This window comes from Schistocerca serialis, chromosome 5 (genome assembly GCF_023864345.2).
Source record: "Schistocerca serialis cubense isolate TAMUIC-IGC-003099 chromosome 5, iqSchSeri2.2, whole genome shotgun sequence".
Classification (NCBI taxonomy): Eukaryota; Metazoa; Arthropoda; class Insecta; order Orthoptera; family Acrididae; genus Schistocerca; species Schistocerca serialis.
The window spans coordinates 398,092,414-398,119,800 of record NC_064642.1 but is presented as its reverse complement, the minus strand read 5'-3'; the positions used below and the strand labels follow the sequence as shown (position 1 = coordinate 398,119,800).

Sequence of the window (27,387 nt, the reverse complement as noted above, 5' to 3'; positions counted from 1 at the left end):
ATCATTCGAAAAAACAGAATGTGTGGCGTGCAACAAACATGCACCAAAGTTTTTCCAACACAAAATATGCAAAAATAAAAAGAGTTTCTCAGTTTAAATACTTCCGGGAAATCATACGAGAAAACAGTCTGGAAAAAGCTGAAAACAAAGATTGCTGTCAAAAAATTGCAACTGCATTCAGATTAACACAAAATATTTATAATAAAAAATAACTTTCTAAATTCAGTAAACTTAGGCATTACAGCACTGTAACTAAACCTGAATGTCTTTATGGAGCAGAAACTTCAATTTTAAATAGAAAGAGGAACACTGAAGAAATTTGGAAGAAAGAAAGTTTACTAGGAAAATATTAGTCTCCAAAGCTACTGAAGGAGAAACTCATAGGTTGAGATGTAATAAGGAACTAGAAGAATACACACATATACATGCTGACATGAGAAAACACAGACTTCCAAATTTTATGGGCACATTAAAAGAATGGCATCCACTTTGTTGACAAAACAAACAGTAGAATTCTACGAAAACAGAAGTAAGGCCAAAACTGAGCCAGTTAAATAGATCGCTGTGATTCAGGAGGATCTTAAAGTAGCTGGTATTACTCAGGCAGATGTTACAGATAGAAAAACAGTCAAGCAAAAGATATTTGCTTGGAAAGGCAGTCAGAGGGAAATTAGAAAATGGACTGGAACACCATGGTCTGATGAAAGAAAGAGTCTTCATTCTGAAAGGATAAAACAAATTTGGACACAAGGGAAGGCCAACCATCAAAAATGACATTGACAGATTGTACCTCACGAGCTTCTATTGGACCCATATGTGAATAATAATAGTAACAGTAGTAGTAGTAGTAGTAGTAGTAGTAGTAGTAGTAATAATAATAATAATAATAATAATAATAATAAACTAAATGGCCTGAAGAGAGAAAAGCCGCCTTCAGCGCAAGAATGAAAGAAGTGTGGACTGAGAGAAAGAAGACTTCCCAGAAGCGCAAGAAATAACTGTTTTCATGGTCTTTAACGGCCAAATTTGTATAATAATAATAATAATAATAATAATAACCACAATTCTTGCAGAGGCAGGCTTTGGTCATAGGTCCTTTGCAGTACAGAACAGTCAAATGGTTATTCTTGCTGGAAAAGTTTGTAGAAGTTTTTTTGACAATCTTTCTATATGTTTCTGAGGCACCAGAATCACAGTTTTCTAAGTCCCAGAGAAATCCATGACCAGAAATAGGTCAAAAATGAAAAAGAAGAAAACTATACAAAATTGGGACTTTTTTGGGTTTTCCACACACAACTCGGAAATGGGGGAATTTTGGCAAGGTTGACTATTTATTAAAATAAATGATAAAATTTCACACAAAATACGACTCAATGTCCCCCCCCCCCCAATCAGACCAAACATATGGCATATAGAACATGTTAAACTCAGCGTAATGTCGGGTATCACCAACAAAATTCAAATCGTCATCACTCAATTGCTATGATATTCATTAATATGGTAGAATGAAAACCATCACCACTCCTACATTTAAAATATGTTCAAATAACTTATGTAAATGACTTAATAATTATGCTTTATTTGGTAACAGTTATCATAATATCTCGTCTTTACTTTATTCATCTGCAAAATAAGAATATATATGGGTATGTTACAAGAAAGTAAGACAATAGATGATTAATTTCCGTACATACCAGACAATTGATGAAAGGAGAATACAAAAATGCAGTAAGTGAAGCAGGCAAAAAGGAATACAAACGTCTCAAAAATGAAATCGACAGGAAGTGCAAAATGGCTAAGCAGGGACGGCTAGAGGACAAATGTAAGGATGTAGAGGATTATCTCACGAGAGATAAGATAGACACTGCCTACAAGAAAATTAAAGAGACCTTTGGAGAAAAGAGAACCACTTGCATGAATATCAAGAGCTCAGATGGAAGCCCAGTTCTAAGCAAAGAAGGGAAAGCAGAAAGGTGGAATGAGTATATAGAGGGTCTATACAGGGCGATGATCTTGAGGACAATATTATGGAAATAGAAGAGGAGGTAGATGAAGATGAAATGGAAGATATGATACTGCGTGAAGAATTTGACAAAGCACTGAAAAACCTAAGTCAAAACAAGGCCCCGGGAGTAGACAACATTCCATTAGAACTACTGACAGCCTTGGGAGAGCCAGTCCTGACAAAACTCTACCATCTGGTGAGCAAGATGTATGAGACAGGCGAAATTCCCACAGACTTCAGACTTCAAGAAGAATATAATAATACCAATCCCAGAGAAAGTAGGTGTTGACAGATGTGAAAATTACCGAACTATCAGTTTAATAAGTCACAGCTGCAAAATACTAACACGAATTCTTTACAGACGAATGGAAAAACTGGTAGAAGCCGACCTCAGGGAAGATCAGTTTGGATTCCGTAGAAATGTTGGGAAACGTGAGGCAATACTGACCCTATGACTTATCTTAGAAGAAAAATTAAGGAAAGGCAAACCTACGTTTCTAGCATTTGTAGACTTAGAGAAAGCTTTTGACAATGTTGACTGGAATACTCTCTTTCAAATTCTGAAGGTGGCAGGGGTAAAATACATGGAGCAAAAGGCTATTTACAATTTGTACAGAAACCAGATGGTAATTATAAGAGTCGAGGGACATGAAACGGAAGCAGTGGTTGGGAAGGGAGTGAGACAGGGTAGTAGCCTATCCCCAATGTTATCCAATCTGTATATTGAGCAAGCAGTAAAGGAAGCAAAAGAAAAGTTCAGAGTAAGTATTACAATCCATGGAGCAGAAATAAAAACTTTGAGGTTCGCAGATGACATTGTAATTCTGTCAGAGACAGCAAAGGACTTGGAAGAGCAGTTGAACAGAATGGACAGTGTCTTGAAAGGAGGGTATAAGTTGTTGTTGTTGTTGTGGTCTTCAGTCCTGAGACTGGTTTGGTGCAGCTCTCCATACTAATCTGTCCTGTGCAAGCTCCTTCATCTCCCAGTACCTACTGCAACCTACATCCTTCTGAATCTGCTTAGTGTATTCATCTCTTGGTGTCCCTCAACGATTTTTACCCTCCACACTGCCCTCCAATGGTAAATTGGTGATCCCTTGATGCCTCAGGACATGTCCTACCAACTAATCCCTTCTTCTACTCAAGTTGTGCCATAAACTTCTCTTCTCCCCAATCCTATTCAATACCTCCTCATTAGTTACGTGATCTACCCACCTAATCTTCAACATTCTTCTGTAGCACCACATTTCGAAAACTTCTATTCTCTTCTTGTCCAACCTATTTATTGTCCATGTTTCACTTCCATACATGGCTACACTCCATACAAATACTTTCAGAAACAACTTCCTGACACTTAAATCAATACTCGATGTTAACAAATTTCTCTTCTTCAGAAACGCTTTCCTTTCCATTGCCAGTCTACATTTTATATCCTCTCTACTTCGACCATCATCAGTTATTTTGCTCTCCAAATAGCAAACCTCCTTTACTACTTTAAGTGTCTCATTTCCTAACCTAATTCCCTCAGCATCACCCGACTTAATTAGACTACATTCCATTATCCTTGTTTTGCTTTTGTTGATGTTCATCTTATATCCTCCTTTCAAGACACTGTCCATTCCGTTCAACTGCTCTTCCAAGTCCTTTGCTGTCTCTGACAAAATTACAATGTCATCAGCGAACCTCGAAGTTTTTATTTCTTCTCCCTGGATTTTAATACCTACTCCAAAACTTTTCTTTTGTTTCCTTTACTGCTTGCTCAATATACAGATTGAATAACATTGGAGAGAGGCTACAACCCTGTCTCACTCCCTTCCCAACCACTGCTTCCCTTTCATGTCCCTCGATTCTTATAACTGCCATCTGGATTCTGTTCAAATTGTAAATAGCCTTTCGCTCCCTGTATCTTACCCCTGCCATCTTCAGAATTTGAAAGAGAGTATTCCAGTCAACATTGTCAAAAGCTTTCTCTAAGTCTACAAATGCTAGGAACGTTGGTTTGCCTTTCCATAATCTTCCCTCTAAGATTAGTCGTAAGGTCAGTATTACCTCACATGTTCCAACATTTCTACGGAATCCGAACTGATCTTCCCCGAGGTCGGCTTCTACCAGTTTTTCCATTCGTCTGTAAATAATTCGCGTTAGTATTTTGCAGCTGTGACTTATTGAACTGATAAGTTCGGTAATTTTCACATCTGTCAACACCTGCTTTCTTTGGGATTGGAATTATTATATTCTTCTTGAAGTCTGAGGGTATTTCACCTGTCTCATACATCTTGCTCACCAGATGGTAGAGTTTTCTCAGGACTGGCTCTCCCAAGGCCGTCAGTAGTTCTAATGGAATGTTGTCTACTCCCGGGGCCTTGTTTCGACTCAGGTCTTTCAGTGCTCTGTCAAACTCTTCACGCAGTATCGTATCTCCCATTTCATCTTCATCTACCTCCTCTTCCATTTCCATAATATTGTCCTCAAGTACATCGCCCTTGTATAGACCCTCTATATACTCCTTCCACCTTTGTTTTCCCCTCTTTGCTTAGAACTGGGTTTCCATCTGAGCTCTTGATATTCATACAAGTGGCTCTCTTTTCTCCAAATGTCTCTTTAATTTTCCTGTAGGCTGTATCTATCTTACCCCTAGTGAGTTAAGCCTCTACATCCTTACATTTGTCCTCTAGCCATCCCTGCTTAGCCATGTTGCACTTCCTGTCGATCTCATTTTTGAGACGTTTGTATTCCTTTTTGCCTGCTTCATTTACTGCATTTTTATATTTTCTCCTTTCATCAATTAAATTCAATATTTCTTCTGTTACCCAAGGATTTCTACTAACCCTCGTCTTTTTACCTACTTGATCTTCTGCTGCCTTCACTACTTCATCCTTCAGAGCTACCCATTCGTCTTCTACTGTATTTCTTTCCCCCATTCCTGTCAATCGTTCCCTTATGCTCTCCCTGAAACTCTGCACAACCTCTGGTTTAGTCAGTTTATCCAGGTCCCGTCTCCTTAAATTCCCACCTTTTTGCAATTTCTTCAGTTTTAACCTACAGTTCAGTTCATAACCAATAGATTGTGGTCAGAGTCCACATCTGCCCCTGGAAATGTCCTACAATTTAAAACCTGGTTCCTAAATCTCTGTCTTACCATTATATAATCTATCTGATACCTTTTAGTATTTCCAGGATTCTTCCATGTATACAATCTTCTTTTATGATTCTTGAACCAAGTGTTAGCTATGATTAAGTTATGCTCTGTGCAAAATTCTACCAGACGGCTTCCTCTTTCATTTCTTAACCCCAATCCATATTCACCTATTATGTTTCCTTCTCTCCCTTTTCCTACTGTCGAATTCCACGTGTTCCATAAGATGAACATCAACAAAAGCAAAACGAGGATAATGGAATGTAGTCGAATTAAGTCGGGTGATGCTGAGGGAATTAGATTAGGAAATGAGACACTTAAAGTAGTAAAGGAGTTTTCCTATTTGGGGAGCAAAATAACTGATGATGGTCGAAGTACAGAGGATATAAAATGTAGACTGGCAATGGCAAGCAAAGCGTTTCTGAAGAAGAGAAACTTGTTAACAATGAGTATTGATTTAAGTGTCAGGAAGTCGTTTCAGAAAGTATTTGTATGGAGTGTAGCCATGTATGGAAGTGAAACATGGACGATTAATAGTTTAGACAAGAAGAGAATAGAAGCTTTCGAAATGTGGTGCTACAGAAGAATGCTGAAGATTAGATGGGTAGATCACATAACTAATGAGGTGGTGTTGAATAGGATTGGGGAGAAGAGGAGTTTGTGGCACAACTTGACTAGAAGAGGGGATCGGTTGGTAGGACATGTTCTGAGGCATCAAGGGATCATCAATTTAGTGCTGGAGGGGAGCATGGAGGGTAAAAATCGTAGAGGGAGACCAAGAGATGAATACACTAAGCAGATTCAGAAGGATGGTAGGCTGCAGTAGGTACTGGGAGATGAAGAAGCTTGCACAGGATAGAGTAGTATGGAGAGCTGCACCAAACCAGTCTCAGGACTGAAGACCACAACAACAACACCAGACAATAAGTAAATATTTAGAGTTGAAAGCAACATACGGCGTTTGTTACAGAAATGAGGTAATGAGATTTCACAAGAACAAATTATAAAACAGCAATGTGAAATATGGCTTACCTCCATCTGTATGCAATAGTGACAAGAAAGAATTGGCTCTCACAGCTGCCACCATGTTGTGTGCTGTGGCCATACTTTCCATCTTCCATTTATTCTAGTTTCCTCACTTTTCCTTCATCAGTAGTTGATTAACAAAATGTTGGACAGTATCAGGGATGAGGACTTCATTCTCTATAAGAAACTGGTCTGGAGGGGTTCAGAAATATGCAGTCAAATACCTTCGACAAGGATGTCTGCTGCTGTTTCAACCACATGTCAATGCTCTTTCCCTTGAGTTAACCATCTTGACTGATACCAACTATCTGTAAGAATTTTGTACTCAGTGTTTTTGAAACAAACAACAGGTGGTTTCTTCACAGATGGGGCAATCACTATATCACTTCCATTCTTCCAACAGTTGAGCTTCCACAGTCTCATGAGGATGTCAGTCATCATCGGTCTGGTCTATTAATTGTAGACGGGAAAATTGACACTCCACGTAATTTTCACCGAGGCAGTCAAATTCTGCTGCATAGCATCATCATTTTCAGTGGTATATGGATCTTGTTGTTTTTTTCCCTATCTGCTTTGGATTGTCATACAGGAGCTTCATGCATTTGTTGTGGTATGGGTATCTGCTGCAACCACGTAATGAGCTGGTCCAATCTGACATACTGAGTCTTAATGCATGGTTTTGTTTCTCAGGAAGCTTTTTTTGTTCACCAGTGGTGTAGCCAGTTCACACAAAAAACAGTTCGTTTTCAAATAAAAATCTGGTTTAGGAGATAGTGTTTCTTTTTTGCTGCAATCAGCAGAAACCTTCCTAAGCTCCATAGTAATTGATTTTTCATTAGTGTACCATATTTGACTTGGTTCATGAACCTTAACCAAAGTTTTGCCCTCCAAACGGGCAGCTATTCGATCCTTTCTGTTCTTGCTTGCTTCAAGAACATTCATCAAGCCCACCTTGGACCAGAGTGATGATGCTTTTCTCCCATAATTGAGTACAGCATCTAATACAACACACTTTTAACCTGAACTCTTGTGTATTACTGTTTTATTCATTTAAACTGAATGTAACAACCTCAAGTATGTTCTAAGCAACCATCCTAGTGTGATTTTGTAAATGACATGTGATGCAGGAGACCAACACAAGGGGGCGCATTCCCCATATCAGGAGGAGGAGGAGAAGGCGGAGGAGGAGGTCAAAGCCATCTTACACACATCTTATTCTTCCACTATGACAAGTCACAACTACCAGCCACTCCAATAACATTGTGACACTACTAGAGGATGGAATTTGGCAATGGATGTTCAACAAAGTACAGTAAAAGCACGTGTGGTAAGGTCGTGAGATGGCTCATCTCCTTAGCTTTGAAATTGCGCCAACTTTAACACATGCTACTTATCATAAAGTCGGTCTGATGAAAAATGTCACTGAGGCCTATTTTGTGGAAAATTTTGTCTTCTTTATTTTCATTCATAGTCAACTTTGCCCAAGATTGCATCATTTCTGAGTTATAAGCAAAAAACCAAATAAAGCCAATTTCTCATGTTTTTTTCCCATATTAGGCCACTTTCCAGGCAGAAATTTCAGAAATTTTGGGGAGGGGGGGGGACTTCAAAACTTTGGAATCAGCACCACTGAAAATCTATAGAAAGCCTGTCAAAAACACTTCCACAAAACTTTCCACCATTTGACCTTTCTGAGCACTATCTGACTGGACTAGTTTTCAAATATTCACATACCTTTCCTGCAGGTTTCAACACTGTGTCAATACCTTATCTCTCCTAATGAAATCTGTGACTGTTTTTACAAATTGGAGGAAAAATTTTCTTTTAGCTGGTTATTTTTTACAAGAAGTCCTAGATCATTTAGGATGTAATGCCCTATTTCTCTCTTTGCCAGAGTAGCCATTTCTTTTGAATGTAATTCCAAAATAAGCATCAATACCCAGCTTAAAGAACACATGAGCAATTGTTGTCAGGGCAACATCAATAAATTGACAGTAGAAGATAATGCACTGAGACCAGAGAACCACCAAATTTAATTCTATGATCCTGTAGTTTTGTGTAAGTCCAATCATTACTAAGCTAGAACATAGAGAAGGACCACAGAAATACTAAAATGCAAAAGTAACTTTAACAGAAAAGAGTAAGGAGTGGAATTAGAACAGGTGTTGCTCTCAATGCTAAATAAAACAAACAACACCAACTCTTCTCCACTACAAGCTCCATAATATATGCTGGTCTGACTCTGTGATCTTTGGTGGCAGTTGGACAACAGCTTGACCCAACTGTTGCATAAAACAGCTCGTCTTGCTGAGCTTGTTCAAGTTCAAAAATAATTTAAGTCTTAATAACCTCAGAGCCTGTTTCCAGCTTTACGAGACCAAATGTTAGGTGTAGAAACATAACTTGGACCATCAGCCTAATGTATATGTAACTAAAGTCACTGAGGATGTACATGCTGGCTGTAAAAGCCTGCTCTGAATAATTCCAATTAGTCTGAAAGGCATGCAACCAGGTGTAATGGCTGAAGACATTTTTACAACAAACACTGTTATTTGTCATATAGCTAGAAGAACTTTCTAATTCTTGAATTCGGATATTCGGAGAGTTTGTAGAAAGAGTGGCTAATATGATATTTTTTAAATTTTCTTTTGAATTGATGGGGTTCTAGATTTATTGCTTCATGTTACCAAGGTTCTTGAATAGCTTTTTACCAGTGTACCTAGCTCTAACCCGAACCCTTTACAAAGAAGCAGAGATTTTATTAATATTACTGTATTGTTGTTATTCAATCCTGGACTTCCCATTGTTTGAAAATTATACAGTAAAACTTGCTCAAAATGGAATCCCCTGGGACTAAAGTAATTTTCCAAATTGGACAAGTTTCCAGGATAAATAACACGGCATTTCCATATTTTTCATCAAACTTTAAATTCCTCTATTATTGCATGTACATATATATTATTCCCATGTTTATTTGCTTTACGCTTCACTTTTTTCGCCACATATCAACGAGGGAAACGTGTTTCAATTTCTTCTTCAAAATTGCTTTTTCTAGGCAATTTTTTGCAGTTGTTGGGAGAATTTGTGTGTGCTGCAAAGTGGATAACATCATTTATGCATGCATTAGCTTCTTCAGGTGTATTAATTTTTGTAGGGACATCATTTTGCTCCTCTTCTTCTTCCTTTGTTTCTTCTTCATCATCATCTGTGTTGCAGATTTCAATTAAATCTGTTGCTGAAGTGAAAGTAGAATGAGTTGACAGAATGTCATCACTTCGAATGTAATCATCTGCACTACATGAAATGTTTTGCATTTTCATTAATTTAGCAATTGCTGCTGCATTTACTTGAACTTTAATGACCACAGAAGCGTCTTGTTCTTGACCCCCAAACCCCGTTTTGTTGAAGCACTTGGTGACAGTTTTGGTTTTTATTTCCTCTACTGCCAAGCCAATCCAATTTATTGCATCTTGGACAGAAACTGACTGTGCAAGAGCAAATGCACTTTCAGCTTCTTCAACACTAAGAATAAGAGATCACATCAGTAATCACCTATAATGACACTTGAATATGTAAATAACCCACTGGTCCATTGGCTGTTTGAGGCTGGTTGAACCTGGAGGTAACCAAACCAATTCCACATTTGATAACGTTACTTTTGGGGTGAGACATTTCATTGTCTAGGAAAAGGAGAAATTTGCGATTTCCTTTTTACATTTTAGCATTGAAAGAGCCCAGCCATTCTTCCATAAGACCACTCACCATCCACACCTTTTTATTGCTTTGCCATGTGACTAAAAGCTTCCTGACATTTTTCCGCCGGTGTGCTTTTCACCTCAAATTGCTAGTGATTTTGAAGGCAGCGCATGATAAAATAGTCCCATTTCATCGCCATTGAACATGTTTTTCGGGTCATAACTCACAATTAAGTTAGACACTATTGTCTTCCATTGTGTTGCTACATTTTCTTGCACATCTTTAGCTTCCCCACACAATTCATTCCATACGATGGCATGCCTCGCTTTGAAACTGTCCATCCAACCTGTGGATGCCTTAAACTCTGTAATTCCAAGCTCTTTAGCAACTTTCAGAGCCTCACTCTGCAACATGGGTCCAGATAAAAGTAAGTTTTTTGTCAGTGCACTTACGAACCATTCCCACACTATTTTGTTAATTTCTTCATTTCCGGTCTTCTTCACCTTTCTTTTCATCTGCTCGTTCCCTTTCATCCATTCCTCCAGAATCTTATCCTTCTTTATTAAAGTCCCATAAATTTGTGTTTTACCACATTTGAAACGCAACATAATTTCATGCACAGAGAGTTTGTCGTTCCCACACGCGTCAATTACATTAATCTTTTTGTTAAGTGTTAACAACACATACCGTTTGTTCGACATCATGTTACTGTATCTCTTAAAGTGCTACTAGTCAACTGAAACTGTCATGAAATAATGACCTCGCCGAGTAAAAACATTGTCTAACGGACCAATACCTGACTCTTTCACTGTGCACATTGTTGCAGAGTATTGGCAGATGCGCAGCAATGTTCCTGTATGTGCCGGTGTATGTCAGTAATGAGGAAAACGAGAAAGCCGACAAACAGAGCACTGACTAACGAACCATTTCCGTACCAACACTGAGCGTAACTTACTAGTTGTTGCACAGAGCGACATGGTTTTAGTTCTACACCAGCAGCATCATGGGGCTCTGGACCTCTTTCTTCGTTTTGCGCCCCTTAATAGAGGTGTTAAAACTAACATCCATGTATAGTTGTGAATAACTAATGATCTGTTATACAGTAATACTGTATAGGCTCTTATCCACATTATACAATGAATTATTATGTATGTTCTATGATTTGCATTCCGTTTCCATGTAAGGCACTTTCGCTTTATACTAAAAATCAGTATATAAAAGAGCACCGAATGAGTCGGGACTGAAATACTTGTATGGTTTGGGCAGATTTCCAAATTATACACGTGCCAATTTGAGCAAGTTTTACTGTATTAGTTAAAGTTTGTATGATAAATGTATAAATCATATTTCTTCTAAGACCAATTTTTATCATCAGCAACAAAAACCTTTAGGGAATAAATGTACTGATAAGTGAGTACACGAATTACAATATCCTTAAAATGGCTTCTGCAAGATGTGTATTTATCCTAGTCTCACTGCTCACTTTTCCTAAATAATTACTTTATTTCAGGTGCACTCTCCCAGAAGATAATTAACCCAACAGGGAGTGAAAATATGCTAAATGAGCCAATTACTATCCCCCCCAGCTCTCCCCCCCCCCCCCCCACACACACACACACACACAAACACATATATTCTCTCAGCCACTGGCATTAGCCGCAAACACGAGTCTGGATGTTTTTTAATTAGCTCTCAACAAAGATGTCATGGACACAAAAAGCAGAAACATTTACAATGTTGTTTATCAGGCAGTTGACTGGTCAACATCTACGCTACATGTTTTATTTAGTGTATTACTCCTAATGTCACTTTTGGGGCTAACAGGTGCTTGCTTGTTTCAAATTGCCTAATTGTTAGCTGTGAACCAGCTGTAGGCCTGTTCAGTTATGTATCTGCTGTTTCTGTTGTTTAGTTTAAACCCTTGATTAGTGTTCTCATTCTATCAGCAAACATTATAGATTTTCAACTGCCCTTTAAAGTCATTGGAAAATCATTTATGTGGAATAAGAAAAGGAACAGACATATTACTGTGGAAACCCCATATTATGTTCTTCAATTCAGAGATTACTTTCATATTGTGACAGTCATAAGTATACTCCGATCTCTGTTATGAATGTACACTATGTTATCAAAAGTATCTGGACACCTGGTTGAAAATGACTTACTAGTTATTACAGCTTCCACTCTCACAGGCATATGTTCAATCAGGTGCTGGACGGTTTCTTGGAGAACGGCAGCCCATTCTTCTTGGAGTGCTGCACTGAAGAGAGGTATCGACGTCAGTCGGTAAGGCCTGGCATGAAGTCGGTGTTCCAAAACATACCAAACATGTTCTATAGGATTCAGGTCAGGACTCTGTGCAGGCCAGTCCATTACAGAGATGTTATTGTCATGTAACCACTCCATCACAGGCCGTGCATTATGAATGGGTGCTCGATCGTGCTGAAAGATGCAATCGCCATCCCCAAATTGCTCTTCAACAGTGGGAAGCAAGAAGGTGCTTAAAACATCATAGTGCCACGCAAAACAACAAGGGGTGCAAGCTCCCTCCATGAAAATCATGACACCACCACCGCCTCCAAATTTTACTGTTGGTACTAAAAACGCTGGCAGATGAATTCACTGGACATTCGCCATACCCACACCTTGCCATCGGATCGCGACATTGTGTACCATGATTTGTCATGCCACACAACGCTTTTCCACTGTTCAATCGCCAATGTTTATGCTCCTTACACCAAGTGAGGTGCCGTTTGACATTTACAGGCGTGATGTGTGGCTAATGAGCAGCTGCATGACCATAAAATCCAAGTTTTCTCACCTCTGGCCTAACTGTCAAAGTACCGTATTTACTCGAATCTAAGCCGCACTCGAATCTAAGCCGCACCTGAAAAATGAGACTCGAAATCAAGGAAAAAAAATTTTCCCGAATCTAAGCCGCACCTGAAATTCGAGATTCGAAATTCAAGGGGAGAGAGAAGATTTAGGCTGCACCTCCAAATCGAAACAAAGTTGGTCCACTGTAATATGAGACACAATTTAGGTCGAATGAATGACAATACAGCTACAGTAGTTTGGTTCGAGTCGTAAGCTTAGCAGTTAAGTTTTACCAGGTAGCCATTGCAATGCGTCAGGCGCTCCGTCCGTATTTATACGGGTACCCTTCCTTTTTCAAGTGCTTCGTCTGGGTTGAATTGATTGCTTATTTTTCTTTGATCTGATAAGTGCCGTTACTTTGTTATAGGTGTTTACGTCACTCAAAGCTGAAAATGCATTATTGTACTGTGTCACGCATTGTTTGTCGCATTCTGATAATGAGTGTTTACGACCTGTCGCTGCTCGCGGCATGGCTTGCTTTTGTACGCGCTACCGCTGCTCCCAATTGAAATAAATAAATAAATAAATAAATAAATAAAATCGTCTCATTAGCGAAACAATGGCAAGAGACTGCAATTTGTTGTTACTTACAGTGCTGCTTTCTTTGATAATGATCAACAAGAACCAAATAATAGACTGCGTATGATAGAGCATGTTGTGAAGGAGAGTTTAGCGAAAATTTTTCTCCGTTTGAATATCTTTGCAGATGCCTCTTTAGTACATTACCTTCTGCACAGAAATTAGTCATCTTAGATTTAAAAATCTAGTCAGTTGTCGTGCTTCATTTCTGACTGTATCTCTAATCGGCGTAAGAATAATACTATATAAACATGGCATGATATGTATATTCTTCCGCGATTGCTGTTGTCTCACACTAGTTTCGTAGTTTATTAGGCAGACAGGATTTAAATGAAGTAGCAGCAAACACAAAAGAATACATGGCAAAATGTTTATATTCATATTATTCTTATGATGAAGGGAATACTGCATGTGATTCACAATTCATAAAAGTTCCTATTAGCAACCATCTCTTATCACAGGTAGGAAAAAATTCAGAACGTAGAGTTGGCCATATTGAGAAACATCCCAAACAGTCTTGCCAGTCGGATTTTCGTAGTACATTGAAAGGCTGCTACATTCGAAGATGAACAATACGGAATTTGTATTTACTTCGTTGGATAATGTACGAAAATGCAGTGGTCGAAACTCGGGGCGGAGAAAAAAAGCTCGTCTTCCATCTTTTTCTTTTCTTAATTTATTTACTGTCGCAGAGGTTTTGGCGCCAGTATTTATCTTTGTGCCTGCAAAGCATGCCTGTGTAGCGCTACATATATTCGACGGCAAAAGTTACTTGTGGCGGCACCTACCAACATTTTACAGAACTTCCGCTTACTTTGCACTCGATTCTAAGCCGCAGGCGGTTTTTTGGATTACAAAAACCGGAAAAAAAGCACGGCTTAGATTTGAGTAAATACAGTAGTTGCAAAGGATCCTGATGCAGTTACACATTATGACCCTCTTCAACTGTCGGCGGTCTCTGTCAGTCAACAGACGAGGTCGACCAGTACGCTTTTGTGCTGTCCGTTTCCCTTCACGTTTCCACTTCACTATCACATTGGAGACAGTGGACCTAGGAATGACAGTGGACCTAGGAATCTCGCATACAGACGTATGACACAAGTGACACCCAATCACTTGACCACATTTGAGGTCGGCGAGTTCCGCGGAGCACCACATTCTGCTCTCTCACGATATCTAGTTACTACTGAGGTTGCTGATATGGAGTACCTGGCTGTAGGTGGCATCACAATACACCTAATATGAAAAACGCATGTTTTTGGGGGTGTCCGGATACTTGTGATCACACAGTGTAGGAGTCCACCCATACAAGGGATATCATTAATGTAATAACATTTCAACTTGCAAAGTAGAATTTTGTGGTTTACACAGAGACACACAATATTCCAACAGGATAATTTTTCTTTTTTATTTCTACCAAGACTTAATTTGTGAGTCTTGTATGGTTTTCTCTGTGCAGATTTCTTTTTAAACTGAAACAAACAGGCAGTTATCAACGTCTGGTGAGAAAAATTATTAAGTAGTCTGTAACTTTCTCAGACATTTTGGAAATGACTAGAAGGAGTGAAATAGATCTATTATTAGGGGTGGTTTGCTTATATCCAGTTTTACTGATGGACGTTACTACAGCATATTTAACTATGTCAGGAAATATACCCTTACGACAGTAGCTGATTACAAAAATTATTTAATCGTAATCCATCACGTCTACTAGATTTTAATATTGTACCATTCTTGAAACACATCAACAGCCAGCAGAACTGTGACTTTTTAAATGACTTGGTGAATTTTGTAATTGATTTTGTAATTGATTCCGTATTTATGTTTCTCCCTAAATTACCATTTAGTGTGATCAGATTTCTTCAATAAACAACTGTAGATGGTCTCTGGCTGAATAAAGGGCCCCTCACTTTTCAGACATGGTGTAAGAAAAGGAAAATAAATTAAGTACGTCTTCACAGAACGTCCCCTCAAGATCAATATTAATTTTTGAGCAACCTATTCCTTGCCAGATTACTTGCCAGTGTGAAGTCAACTACTGACTCAACTACTGACTCAAATACACTTTAGACTCTATTATCTATCTATTTTGTACACCCATTTTCACTATTATTTTGAACCCACGACACAGAGGGTTGGTATAAGTTTAAGATGTGTATATGTCTGTGGCATTGTAGCTTTCAAACAGAAGTTTGAAAGTTGGTTTCATCAGGATGGGTCTTAGCTATGTTCCATGAAAGTTTGGATCAGCCATTTAAATTTCATTAGTTAAATTAGGTAAAAAACATTTCCCGCCAGCATGCTCTCTTGATATACGCTACTTAATACATAAGGGATACAGCAAGTTGTACATTGGCGTAGAACTCAGAAAGATATAAATATAAATCCCAAAAACATATGTTTACATTTTACAGTTGATCAATAAAGACGATTTTTGTCTTGTGAAGTTGCCCTTCTCAGCGCCTGCAAAGCAGAAAAGATAAACATATGCTCTCGCAGACTTTTTCGTAGATCTTTTTGAAGCCTACAATTCAGTACTCAGTCAAATGATTTCACCCAAATAGTTTAGGCAGCCCACTTTCTTCTGATCTGATTTAGAATTACTACAACCACTTAGTGCTTATGTTACCAAATTAGCTAAATGTACACTAAAACAAAGTCAATGAATAAATGCGTGAATTACAGAAAGGAACAGGTAAATAGCTTAAGTGACAATTATAAAATTTGGTGATAGTGTTTAATTCATTTTAATTACTAATAGTAGCTATAAGTGGGAATTGCAAAGTATTCTAAATATAAAACATTTTTAAATAATAAAGTATGACACTTGATACAAAATTAAAGTACGCAAGTACTGCTTCTCAGTCTTTGCAAATCTGCCACTGTAAGTCGTATACTGAACTATATTTAACCATGTTTATTTACAAAATATCAAAGAACAGAAGAGAGTCTGAATAATAATTTCAGTTGGAATCTCAAAACTGCACTTGCAATACTGCATTGCCAAAATCTTGCAACTGTAATAATATTTATGAAAACACAGCTGGTGAGGCAAGATCTCATGTTGCAATTTTGTATTTCATCCCAGAAAGTATTTGTGTGAATGTGGGGATAGTGTGTCGATCGTATCATGTCTACTAGTAAAATATAAAGTTCAAAAATCATGAAATAAAACTGAAATTAAAAATTTAAATAAACCCCGACAAAAAAAAGCAATATGTATTGCCTCATAAGTTTAATAAAAGTATTGGTATTTTAATTCAAACATCGTCACATCTGGGGACCACCAAGAAAATAAAATAAAAACAGAATACATCTAAAAATGGTAAAATACGACATTTAAACACAAGTAAGGTATGTAGGCAAAAAAGTAAATATCGACATAACAATAATCTTATCACTGAGTCTAAGTCTTAATTACATTACTCCAAAAAATTCACAATACAGACACAACTGTAAATGACGCCCGCCCTCACATGACCGCCCATTCATGTCGCCGCACGACTTGCCCTTGTGGTTTAATAAAGTGCAAGTTAGTTGCTATCACCAAACCACGGCACGACATAGGCCTTGTAAGAAACATTAATGAATGAAACTAAGTTGGTACTTAATTACGTAAAAATATAATAAAAATAAATAGGGAACTCTAGTCTTTAACAATATTAGGCTAATTAAAGGTGGATAGGTTTTTATATTTTATATTATAAGTAATTATAACTTTACCAGCTATTTTGAGGTGTGGACGCGAAACACCCAGGACTGGAACAGATGACACCAAATACAAGAAGCTTGTACCCAGCAATAGTGAAAGTATGCTGATCTAGAAAGTATAGCTTCTGTTAATACCTTTTTTAATTACTCAGCAGTCCTATAACGTGACGATGCCTGGATCAAAGTATTACTACTTATATTAAACTTAAAGGGACAATACATATTTTTTTTTTTACTTTTTTGTGTGGTTTTTTGTCAGAGTTTTATAAATTTTTAATTTAAGGTTTTGTATTTGCTTTGACTTCCAAGGCACAAAATACATCTTTCCACTCTCAAAGACACTATGTATGAATTTGGTTTCTTCATTAAATCATACAGAACTAAATAATCAATGATTACCTTGTCAAATCTCGTCGCCTATTTTCAGAAGAAAAATACTTTTCCCAATCCTCTATTAAAGCTAAAGCTTCCTTCAGATTTCCAGCATAAAATGCTGATTTTGGATTATTTCCCGATAAATAGGAAAGATTAACCTGCAGAAAAAAAAGCTCAGAAAGTTACCAATGTACAAAATCTTAAATGTGATAACCCAACTAAAGATGTGCAACTTACCAAATAACCTTTACATTCTGCTGCATATACGTTGTATTTTGGATGACAGAAAGTCTGCAAGTAGTTCTGTGTAGTGAATTGAACATGTTCCCTCATCTGCTGATCGAGAAGTAGCCGCTGCTCAGATGTTAAAGACACTTGCTCAGAATTAGTTTCATTTTCTTTTGCTGGTTGCTGCACCTTTTAAAAAATTAATTCAAGTCAAGACAGAAGCAGCAGTATTAGTGATATAACAGCATAGGACAATTTAATACCTGGTTGTTTGTTATTTTTTTGCTATCATCATCTTCATCATCACTACTTGAAAGGAAACCTGCCATTTTGAACAGTTCTTTAACAAGCGCATTTACTTCTTTCTTAGAGACTTTCACTGCACGATCTATTCTACATTCTTCTTTCTCTGAAATAATACACACAAACTTGCTTAAATATAATGATTACTGCTAAGCAATGAAAGAGAATTCTGAAGTTACTAACAGTATTTATTTACACACACTTCCTCTTCCAGTGCCCAACTATTATCTATATAAAAAATAAAATAAAATCATGTTGTACTATTAAATCATGAAAGTTTACTATAATGTTTTAGGAAAAATAGTATTCTATATGCGTTTTGTGTTGGGTACCACTGTTTACTTGCTACAAATTTGCTATCGTCATGTAACAATTAGGATTTTTAAGAAAAGGAAGATGATGATATTTTCTAGGTTGAAATTCTCAAACATGAGCACGAAAAAATTGTGTGTCACATTAACTTCTCGATACTGCATCCAGTAATTTTTGGTTGACAGTACTAAATACAACCTGGTACATGTTCCTTTCAGCAGTAAAAACCAGAGCAATCAAACATGATTGCTCTGGTAACGCTTAGCATTTTACGAGCATGGTCATAGTGAAGGGGAAAGCTCTAGCCTTTCTCCAATGCATGCACTGGCTCATCCAGCCAGTTTTAAGATGTCTTTCAGTTGACTATAAAATCAGGGTGGAGGTGTAACTTTGCTTCTTTTTACATGAAGAAGGCACCATGGGTATGAAAGTTACACTAAGACTTACAAAAAATATTCTCACCAGACTATTAAAGGATTTATAAAACTCCAACTAACTTTCTTAAAGACAATCTGTTTAAAGCAAGCTTTGTTATTGTTAATGAAATAATTAACAAAGTTTTAATGTTCACATATTGTAAGTGTATTCTGATAGCAACGGTGTATCAAGACATTACTAAGCAATTTTGCTATATTCGTAGTATACAAATAGTAGCCTTTCCTGCATCCCACAAAATGAAATCTTGTTCATTCTGCTGATGTATGGTTCTGAGAGCCTGTCGTTAATAAATGTGTAAAAGCTTAAGAACAGTCGGGCTGAAAAGATGTGTTGTTGCAACACTGACTAAGTTTCTCTTACATCTATCGTACAAATTTGAAGATTTCCATTTTGATATATTCTACATTATTTATGCCGATGAGGATGTTAACTTCTGATGGGCTGCAGTAATAATTCTAGGTTTGGTGTAACAGTGTAACCAGAACAACTAAGCTTCACTGGCTTTTACATTGCAAAACCTGTCTGCTTTAACTCCCCAAGGAATATTCCTCCACAGTTAGGTGATACAGCAACAAAAGCCATACACCTGTCGTAGAGGTGCACAATTATCCGAAAAATACCTGGAAAAGCAGTAATGACAGCCTAAAGGTGCAAGTGATTTCAATATGTGAAAGATATTACCCCTCAAGGGGCCTGCTACTTTTTAAAACATGAGTGGGCACACCGATTTTTGATAAAGTGTGCGTGTGGTGTACTTTGTACACTTGTAAAGACCAGCTGTCTTCATGTTACCAACGTAAAAATGTACGAGCAAAACAAAAGTTTAATCTTAGTTAAATTAAACAATGATAAAATAAACTTACATTATACGAACTAAATCACCATTTCATTAAATAATAATAAAATAAATATTCATTATATCTCACTGTTGCCACACACAACAGTCACCCCACAATAACGACCCACTCGAGGCGTTAAACAGCACAGTAGCATCATATCCCAGCCAACTACTTATTCAATTGCTAATGACCTCATATACAACTGCCTTATTAAGGGATTGCGTCATTAAGGGATTGTGCTGCTAGCATGGAATCTGGGTAATTTTCTTGCATGGATCGTAAATTCTCTCTCTCTGTGTTCACTGTTTATTTTATATTACAGCTGCTCACTTGGACGTATGACAGCCCAACTTAGCACTGTGTCAGCTGAAGCAATAATAAAGGAACAGGTATGAGCTCACAGTTGTAAAACAACAATGGAATGGTACAAGACAATGTTATTTGTCAGTGGCGCACTTTACAGATAGGCACGCCTGCTTGTGGGTTAAGCATGAACCACAGGCCCTATTCTTTAATCCTATGGTTGTAACGTAACACTTTAACACAGCTATTAATGTTTAACATGATCTTTATCTTTTCAAATGAAATATTTTTTATAACTCGTCATAATTTCAAATCTGAAAACCGTTTTTCTCCATCACATCAGGTTTTGAAGATATATTGCTGTGTGTTGTGTTCTTCAGACTGAAGACACACTTGATGCACCTCTCCTTGCCATTCTATCCTGTACAAGCCTCTTCATCTCTGTAAGCAACTGCAATCTACATCCATTTAAATATGTTTACTGCAGTTGAGTCTTAGTCTCAATCCAAAATTTTTTTTCCTCCATTGAAAACAAATTTCCTTGACACCTCAGATTGGTCCTGCCAACCGATCCCTTGTTTTACACATGTTGTTCTATAAATATCTTTTTTCCCATATCTGACCCAGTACCTCATCATTATTTATTTGATCTAACCACCTAATCCTCAGCAGTCTTCTGTAGCATCATATTTCAAAAGTTCCTATTCTTTTCTTGTCTGGACTGTTTATTGTGCACACTTCACTTTTGTACAAGGCTACACTCCAGACAAACATATTCAGAAATCTTTTTATGATTTACATTTACCAATATTAACAAATTTCTCTATTTCAGAAATGTTTTTCTTGCTACTTCCAGTCTGCATTTTTTATCTTCTATACTTCAACATTATCAGTTATTTTGATGCCAAATAGCATAACTCATCCACTACTTCCAGTCTCTGATTTTTTAATTTAATTCTCTCAGCAACACATGATTTAACTTGATATATTACATTAACTTGTTTTATTTTCGTTAACATATTTTTATAACTTCTTTTTCAAGACACTATCTATTCTGTTCAACTGCTCTTCCAAATCCCCTGTCATCTCCGAAAGAATTAAATAATCGTCAGCAGACAAATTTTTATTTCCTCCTCCTGAACTTTAGTTCCTTTCCCCAAATTCTCCTTGAATTCTTTTACTGCTTGCTCAGTGTACAAATTAAATAACATCAGGGAGAGGCACCCTTACACAGCCCCTTGTCAACTGTTGGTGCCTGTTCGTATCCTTCAACTCACATACTGGGTGGTTATAATTGAATTGCAGCTACTCAATGGAAGTCCACTGTGGGCTTTAATTATCATATCACAGTGAAACATGGTAGATATGCTAACACGTCAATACAGAGCCATTTTCTACTGGAAAAAACATTAGTTCCAACTGTGGTCGCCGACTGCAAATCTGGCCCTGTACACTGTTTGTATGACGATATCATTTTACAAGCCATAACTTAAGTGAACAGTATGGTTATTGAGAAGAAAGACTGTGCATAAAGAGCTGCATTGAGAAGGTATCATATATATCAAAGATGATGTGACTTACCAAATGAAAATGCTGGCAGGTCGACAGACACACAAACATACACACAAAATTCAAGCTTTCGCAACAAACTGTTGCCTCATCAGGAAAGAAGGAAGGAGAGGGAAAGACGAAAGGATGTGGGTTTTAAGGGAGAGGGTAAGGAGTCATTCCAATCCCGGGAGCGGAAAGACTTACCTTAGGGGGAAAAAAGGACGGGTATACACTCGTACACACACACATATCCATCCACACATATACAGACACAAGCAGACATATTTAAATCTTTGACGAGGGCTGTTTGGTTGAATCTGGGAGTGGGGCTGAAGGTGAGGCCTTTGGATAGGACAGAGGTTTCGGATTGGGAAAGAGGTTTGGAGGAAAGGTTAAATACTGAATTAGGGTGTTGTGGTGCCAGATTGTGTTGATTGGAATTTTGAGATTTTGGAGGGAGTGGAGCTGGAAGTGGGAGACTGAGTAGATGGGAGAGACTGGGTTTGTGTGCAATGAGAGGTGGTTGAGGTTTGCTGGAAAGGTTGTGAAGGGTGAGTGAGTTGCCTTTCCGGAGGTGGGAAACCAGGAGATTTACTGTCAAAGATTTACTGTCCTACACTCGTACTCACTGCTGGAAGTATCACTTTGCCACGAAGAAAAATGATCCTAATCCCACCCCTAATGATCCAACTCCCCAAGACACTATCCAAATTGAACCCTGCCTGGAACAGTTCCGTCCTCCGTCACAGCGGGACCCACCTCCTCTTCCTCAAAATCACCCTCTCCAAACCTTCCAGGAATTTCTGACTTCCAGCCTTGCCTCTCAATCCTTCTTACAAAACCTTAATCCTACTCCCAACATCACCACTGCTGAAGCCCAGGCTATCCGTGATCTGAAGGCTGACCGGTCCATCGTCGTTCTTCCGGCGGACAAGGGTTCCACGACCGTGGTACTTGATCGTCGGGAGTATGTGGCTGAGGGACTGCGTCAGCTTTCAGACAACACCACATACAAAGTTTGCCAAGGTAATCCCATTCCTGATGTCCAGGCGGAGCTTCAAGGAATCCTCAGAACCTTAGGCCCCCTACAAAACCTTTCACCTGACTCCATCAACCTCCTGACCCCACCGACACCCCACACCCCTACCTTCTACCTAAAATTCACAAACCCAATCATCCCGGCCGTCCCATTGTTGCTGATTACCAAGCCCCCACAGAACGTATCTCTGCCTACGTAGATCAATACCTTCAACCCATTACGTGCAGTCTCCCATCCTTCATCAAAGACACCAATCACTTTCTCGAACGCCTGGAATCCTTACCCAATCCGTTACCCCCAGAAACCAGCCTTGTAACCATTGATACCACTTCCTTATACACAAATATCCCACACGTCCAGGGCCTCGCTGCGATGGAGCACTTCCTTTCCACCGATCACCTGCCACCCTACCTAAAACCTCTTTCCTCATTACCTAAGCCAGCTTCATCCTGACCCACAACTTCTTCACTTTTGAAGGCCAGATATACCAACAATTAAAGGGTACAGCCATGGGTACCAGGATGGCCCCTTCGTACGCCAACCTATTCATGGGTCGCTTAGAGAAAGCCTTCTTGGTTACCCAGGCCTGCCAACCCAAAGTTTGGTACAGATTTATTGATGACATCTTCATGATCTGGACTCACAGTGAAGAAGAACTCCAGAATTTCCTCTCCAACCTCAACTCCTTTGGTTCCATCAGATTCACCTGGTCCTACTCCAAATCCCATGCCACTTTCCTTGATGTTGACCTCCACCTGTCCAATGGCCAACTTCACACGTCCGTCCACATCAAACCCACCAACAAGCAACAGTACCTCCATTACGACAGCTGCCACCCATTCCACATCAAACGGTCCCTTCCCTACAGCCTAGGTCTTCGTGGCAAACGAATCTGCTCCAGTCCGGAATCCCTGAAGCATTACACCAACAACCTGACAACAGCTGTCACATCCCGCAACTACCCTCCCGACCTGGTACAGAAGCAAATAACCAGAGCCACTTCCTCATCCTCTCAAACCCAGAACCTCCCACAGAAGAACCACAAAAGTGCCCCACTTGTGACAGGATACTTTCCGGGACTGGATCAGATTCTGAATGTGGCTGTCCAGCAGGGATACGATTTCCTCAAATCCTGCCCTGAAATGAGATCCATCCTTCATGAAATCCTCCCCACTCCACCAAGAGTGTCTTTCCGCCGTCCACCAAACCTTCGTAACCTCTTAGTTCATCCCTATGAAATCCCCAAACCACCTTCCCTACCCTCTGGCTCCTACCCCTATAACCGCCCCCGGTGTAAAACCTGTCCCATGCACCCTCCCACCACCACCTACTCCAGTCCTGTAACCCGGAAGGTGTACACGATCAAAGGCAGAGCCACGTGTGAAAGCACTCACGTGATCTACCAACTGACCTGCCTACACTGTGACGCATTCTATGTGGGAATGACCAGCAACAAACTGCCCATTCGCATGATGGACACAGGCAGACAGTGTTTGTTGGTAATGAGGATCACCCTGTGGCTAAACATGCCTTGGTGCACGGCCAGCACATCTTGGCACAGTGTTACACCGTCCGGGTTATCTGGATACTTCCCACTAACACCAACCTATCCGAACTCCGGAGATGGGAACTTGCTCTTCAGTATATCCTCTCTTCCCGTTATCCACCAGGCCTCAATCTCCGCTAATTTCAAGTTGCCGCCACTCGTACCTCACCTGTCATTCAACAACATCTTTGCCTCTGCACTTCTGCCTCGACTGACATCTCTGCCCAAACTCTTTGTCTTTAAAAACGTCTACTTGTGTCTGTATATGTGTGGATGGATATGTGTGGGTGTGCGAGTGTATACCCGTCCTTTTTTTGCCCCCTAAGGTAAGTCTTTCCGCTCCCGGGATTGGAATGAGTCCTTACCCTCTCCCTTAAAACCCACATCCTTTCGTCTTTCCCTCTCCTTCCCTCTTTCCTGATGAGGCAACAGTTTGTTGCGAAAGCTTGAATTTTGTGTGTATGTTTGTGTGTCTGTCGACCTGCCAGCACTTTCATTTGGTAAGTCACATCATCTTTGTGTGTGTGTCTATATATATATATATATAGACACACACACAAAGATGATGTGACTTACCAAATGAAAGTGCTGGCAGGTCGACAGACACACAAACATACACACAAAATTCAAGCTTTCGCAACAAACTGTTGCCTCATCAGGAAAGAGGGAAGGAGAGGGAAAGACGAAAGGATATGGGTTTTAAGGGAGAGGGTAAGGAGTCATTCCAATCCCGGGAGCGAAAAGACTTACCTTAGGGGGAAAAAGGACGGGTATACACTCGCACACACACACATATCCATCCACACATATACAGACACAAGCAGACATATTTAAATATATATAAAAGATAACGAAATTTGAAAACACGGGTAAGTGTGGGGTGGTGTCTGGAAGGGGAAGGCGTCCTATCCAGGTGAAAGTTATTGACGAGGTCGCTGTTGCTGTAACTGACCATTACAGCAGTGCCCCAGAGAGTGCTAGTGTTTGTGCAGTGTCACAAGAGTTTTCCATCCCACACTCAGCAATATGGAAAGTTTTGTGGTCTACTTTACATTGGTATCCATACAAGTTCCAGACAGTGCAGCAGCTGAAACCTCATGACAAGTAGCAATGTTCTGAATTTGCTCTTGGGCTTCCGGTACAGATTGAAACTGATTATATGTGGCCAGGCAATATTCTATGGAGTGACGAGGCACATTTTACACTATTGGGTGCAATGAATGTACAGAACTGTTGAATTTGAGATACTGTTAAACTGTACACAAAAAAATATTACATTCACCATAGGTGATTATGTGGTATGGGTTCACAACCACTTTTATTCTCGATCCATTCTTCCTTGATGAGAATACACCCAGAGGGCCTGTCAGGTCTACTGTGATGTTTGCACATTATCGAGACCTTCTCATACAGCAAATGAGTCCTGCTTGGGAAGAGCGAAACTAAGTGGAAAGCACTGTTTTCATATTCCTGAATGGTTGAAATATGCTGAAGTTAAGCTACTGTTTAAGAAGGCAGATAAAGAAATAGCATCAAATTTCTGTCCACTTTCACTTTTGTCAGCATTCTCACAAATTTTGTGTACAGTTTAACAGTATTTCATTTTAGAAAAAGTAATGTATAATCGGCTTTATAACCACCTTATCTCAAATAACATACTGTCAAAGTCGCAGTTTGGATTTCTAAAGGGTTCCGATATTGAGAAGGCTATCTACACTTACAGTGAAAATGCGCTTAATTCATTAGACAATAAATTGCAGGCAACTGGTATATTTTGCGATCTGTCAAAGGCATTTGACTTTGTAAATCACAATATCCTTTTAAGTAAATTAGAATATTATGGTGTAACAGGAAATGCTGCAAAATGGTTCAAATCTTATATCTCTGGCAGGAAACAAAGGGTGTTATTAGGAAAGAGACATGTGTTCAGCTATCACGCATCATCCTACTGGGAACTAATTACATGTGGGGTCCCACAGGGTTCCATTTTAGGACCCTTACTTTTTCTGGTGATATTAATGACCTTTCATCAGTAACATTATCAGATGCCAAGTTCGTTTTGTTTGCCAATGATACAAACATTGCAATAAACAGCAAATCAAGTGTAGTCTTAGAAAGATCAGCTAATAAAATGTTTGTGGACATTAATCACTGGTTCCCAGCCAATTCTTTGTCACTAAACTTTGAAAAAACACACTACATGCAGTTCAGAACCTGTAAGGGATGTCCCACGAGTAGATGCCTGACATACAATAATAAATTCAACGGGGAGGAGCACACCACAGATCTGTAGGGGATATAAAAATGAAAAAGCTGGCATACTATGCTTACTTGCACTCCATAATGTCATATGAGATTATTTCTTGGGGTAATTCATCAAGCCAAGCTCAAGTTTTCTGGGCACAAAAATGTGCAGTAAGAGTTATATGTGGTGTGAACTCAAGAACATCCTGCAGAAGCCTGTTTAGGGATACTAACTACTGCTTCCCAATATATTTATTCATTAATGAAACTTGTCATTAAAAATATATCACTTTTTCAAACCAACAGCTCAATTCATGGAATCAGTACTAGAAATAAGAATAATCTTCACAAGGATTTAAAGTCACTTACTCTTGTACAAAACGGTGTGCATTATTCAGGAACACACATTTTCAATAACTTACCAGCAGCCATAAAAAGCTTAACAACCAATGGAATTCAGTTAAAGAGGAGCCTAAAGGATTTATTGGTGGCCAAATAAGTACTATAGCAGTTCTATTACATGTTTATTACCTCATCATCATCATCATCATCATTTAAGACTGATTATGCCTTTCAGCGTTCAGTCTGGAGCATAGCCCCCCTTATAAAATTCCTCCATGATCCCCTATTCAGTGCTAACATTGGTGCCTCTTCTGATGTTAAACCTATTACTTCAAAATCATTCTTAACCGAATCCAGGTACCTTCTCCTTGGTCTGCCCCGACTCCTCCTACCCTCTACTGCTGAACCCACGAGTCTCTTGGGTAACCTTGCTTCTCCCATGCGTGTAACATGACCCCACCATCTAAGCCCATTCGCCATGACTGCTACATCTATAGAGTTCATTCCCAGTTTTTCTTTGATTTCCTCATTGTGGACATCCTTCTGCCATTGTTCCCATCTACTAGTACCTGCAGTCATCCTAGCTACTTTCATATCCGTAACCTCAACCTTGTTGATAAGGTAACCTGAATCCCCACAGCTTTCGCTCCCATGCAACAAAGTTGGTCGAAAGATTGAACAGTGCACAGATAACTTAGTCTTGGTACTGACTTCCTACTTGCAGAAGAGAGTAGATTGTAGCTGAGCGCTCACTGCATTAGCTTTGCTACATCTCGCTTCCAGTTCTTTCACTATGTTGCCATCCTGTGAGAATATGCATCCTAAGTACTTGAAACC

General features: G+C 39.0%; 1 protein-coding gene across 2 annotated transcripts in view; it reads right to left on the bottom strand.

Annotated features, from left to right (window-relative positions):
* The window catches only part of LOC126480672 (GON-4-like protein), a 194,230-nt gene that overhangs the window by 49,131 nt on the left and 117,712 nt on the right, over nucleotides 1-27,387 (bottom strand). The window contains exons 8-11 of one of the 2 annotated variants that reach the window (XM_050103896.1): nucleotides 17,897-18,042; nucleotides 17,643-17,822; nucleotides 17,430-17,563; nucleotides 16,979-17,078 (exon numbers count right to left, since the gene is read on the bottom strand). In XM_050103896.1, coding sequence (XP_049959853.1) covers nucleotides 17,039-17,078; nucleotides 17,430-17,563; nucleotides 17,643-17,822; nucleotides 17,897-18,042 — 500 coding nt within the window. In that variant the 3' untranslated portion in view covers nucleotides 16,979-17,038. Of the gene's footprint in view, nucleotides 1-16,978; nucleotides 17,079-17,429; nucleotides 17,564-17,642; nucleotides 17,823-17,896; nucleotides 18,043-27,387 lie in introns of those variants that run through there. The other variant, XM_050103895.1, reaches the window with a different exon arrangement.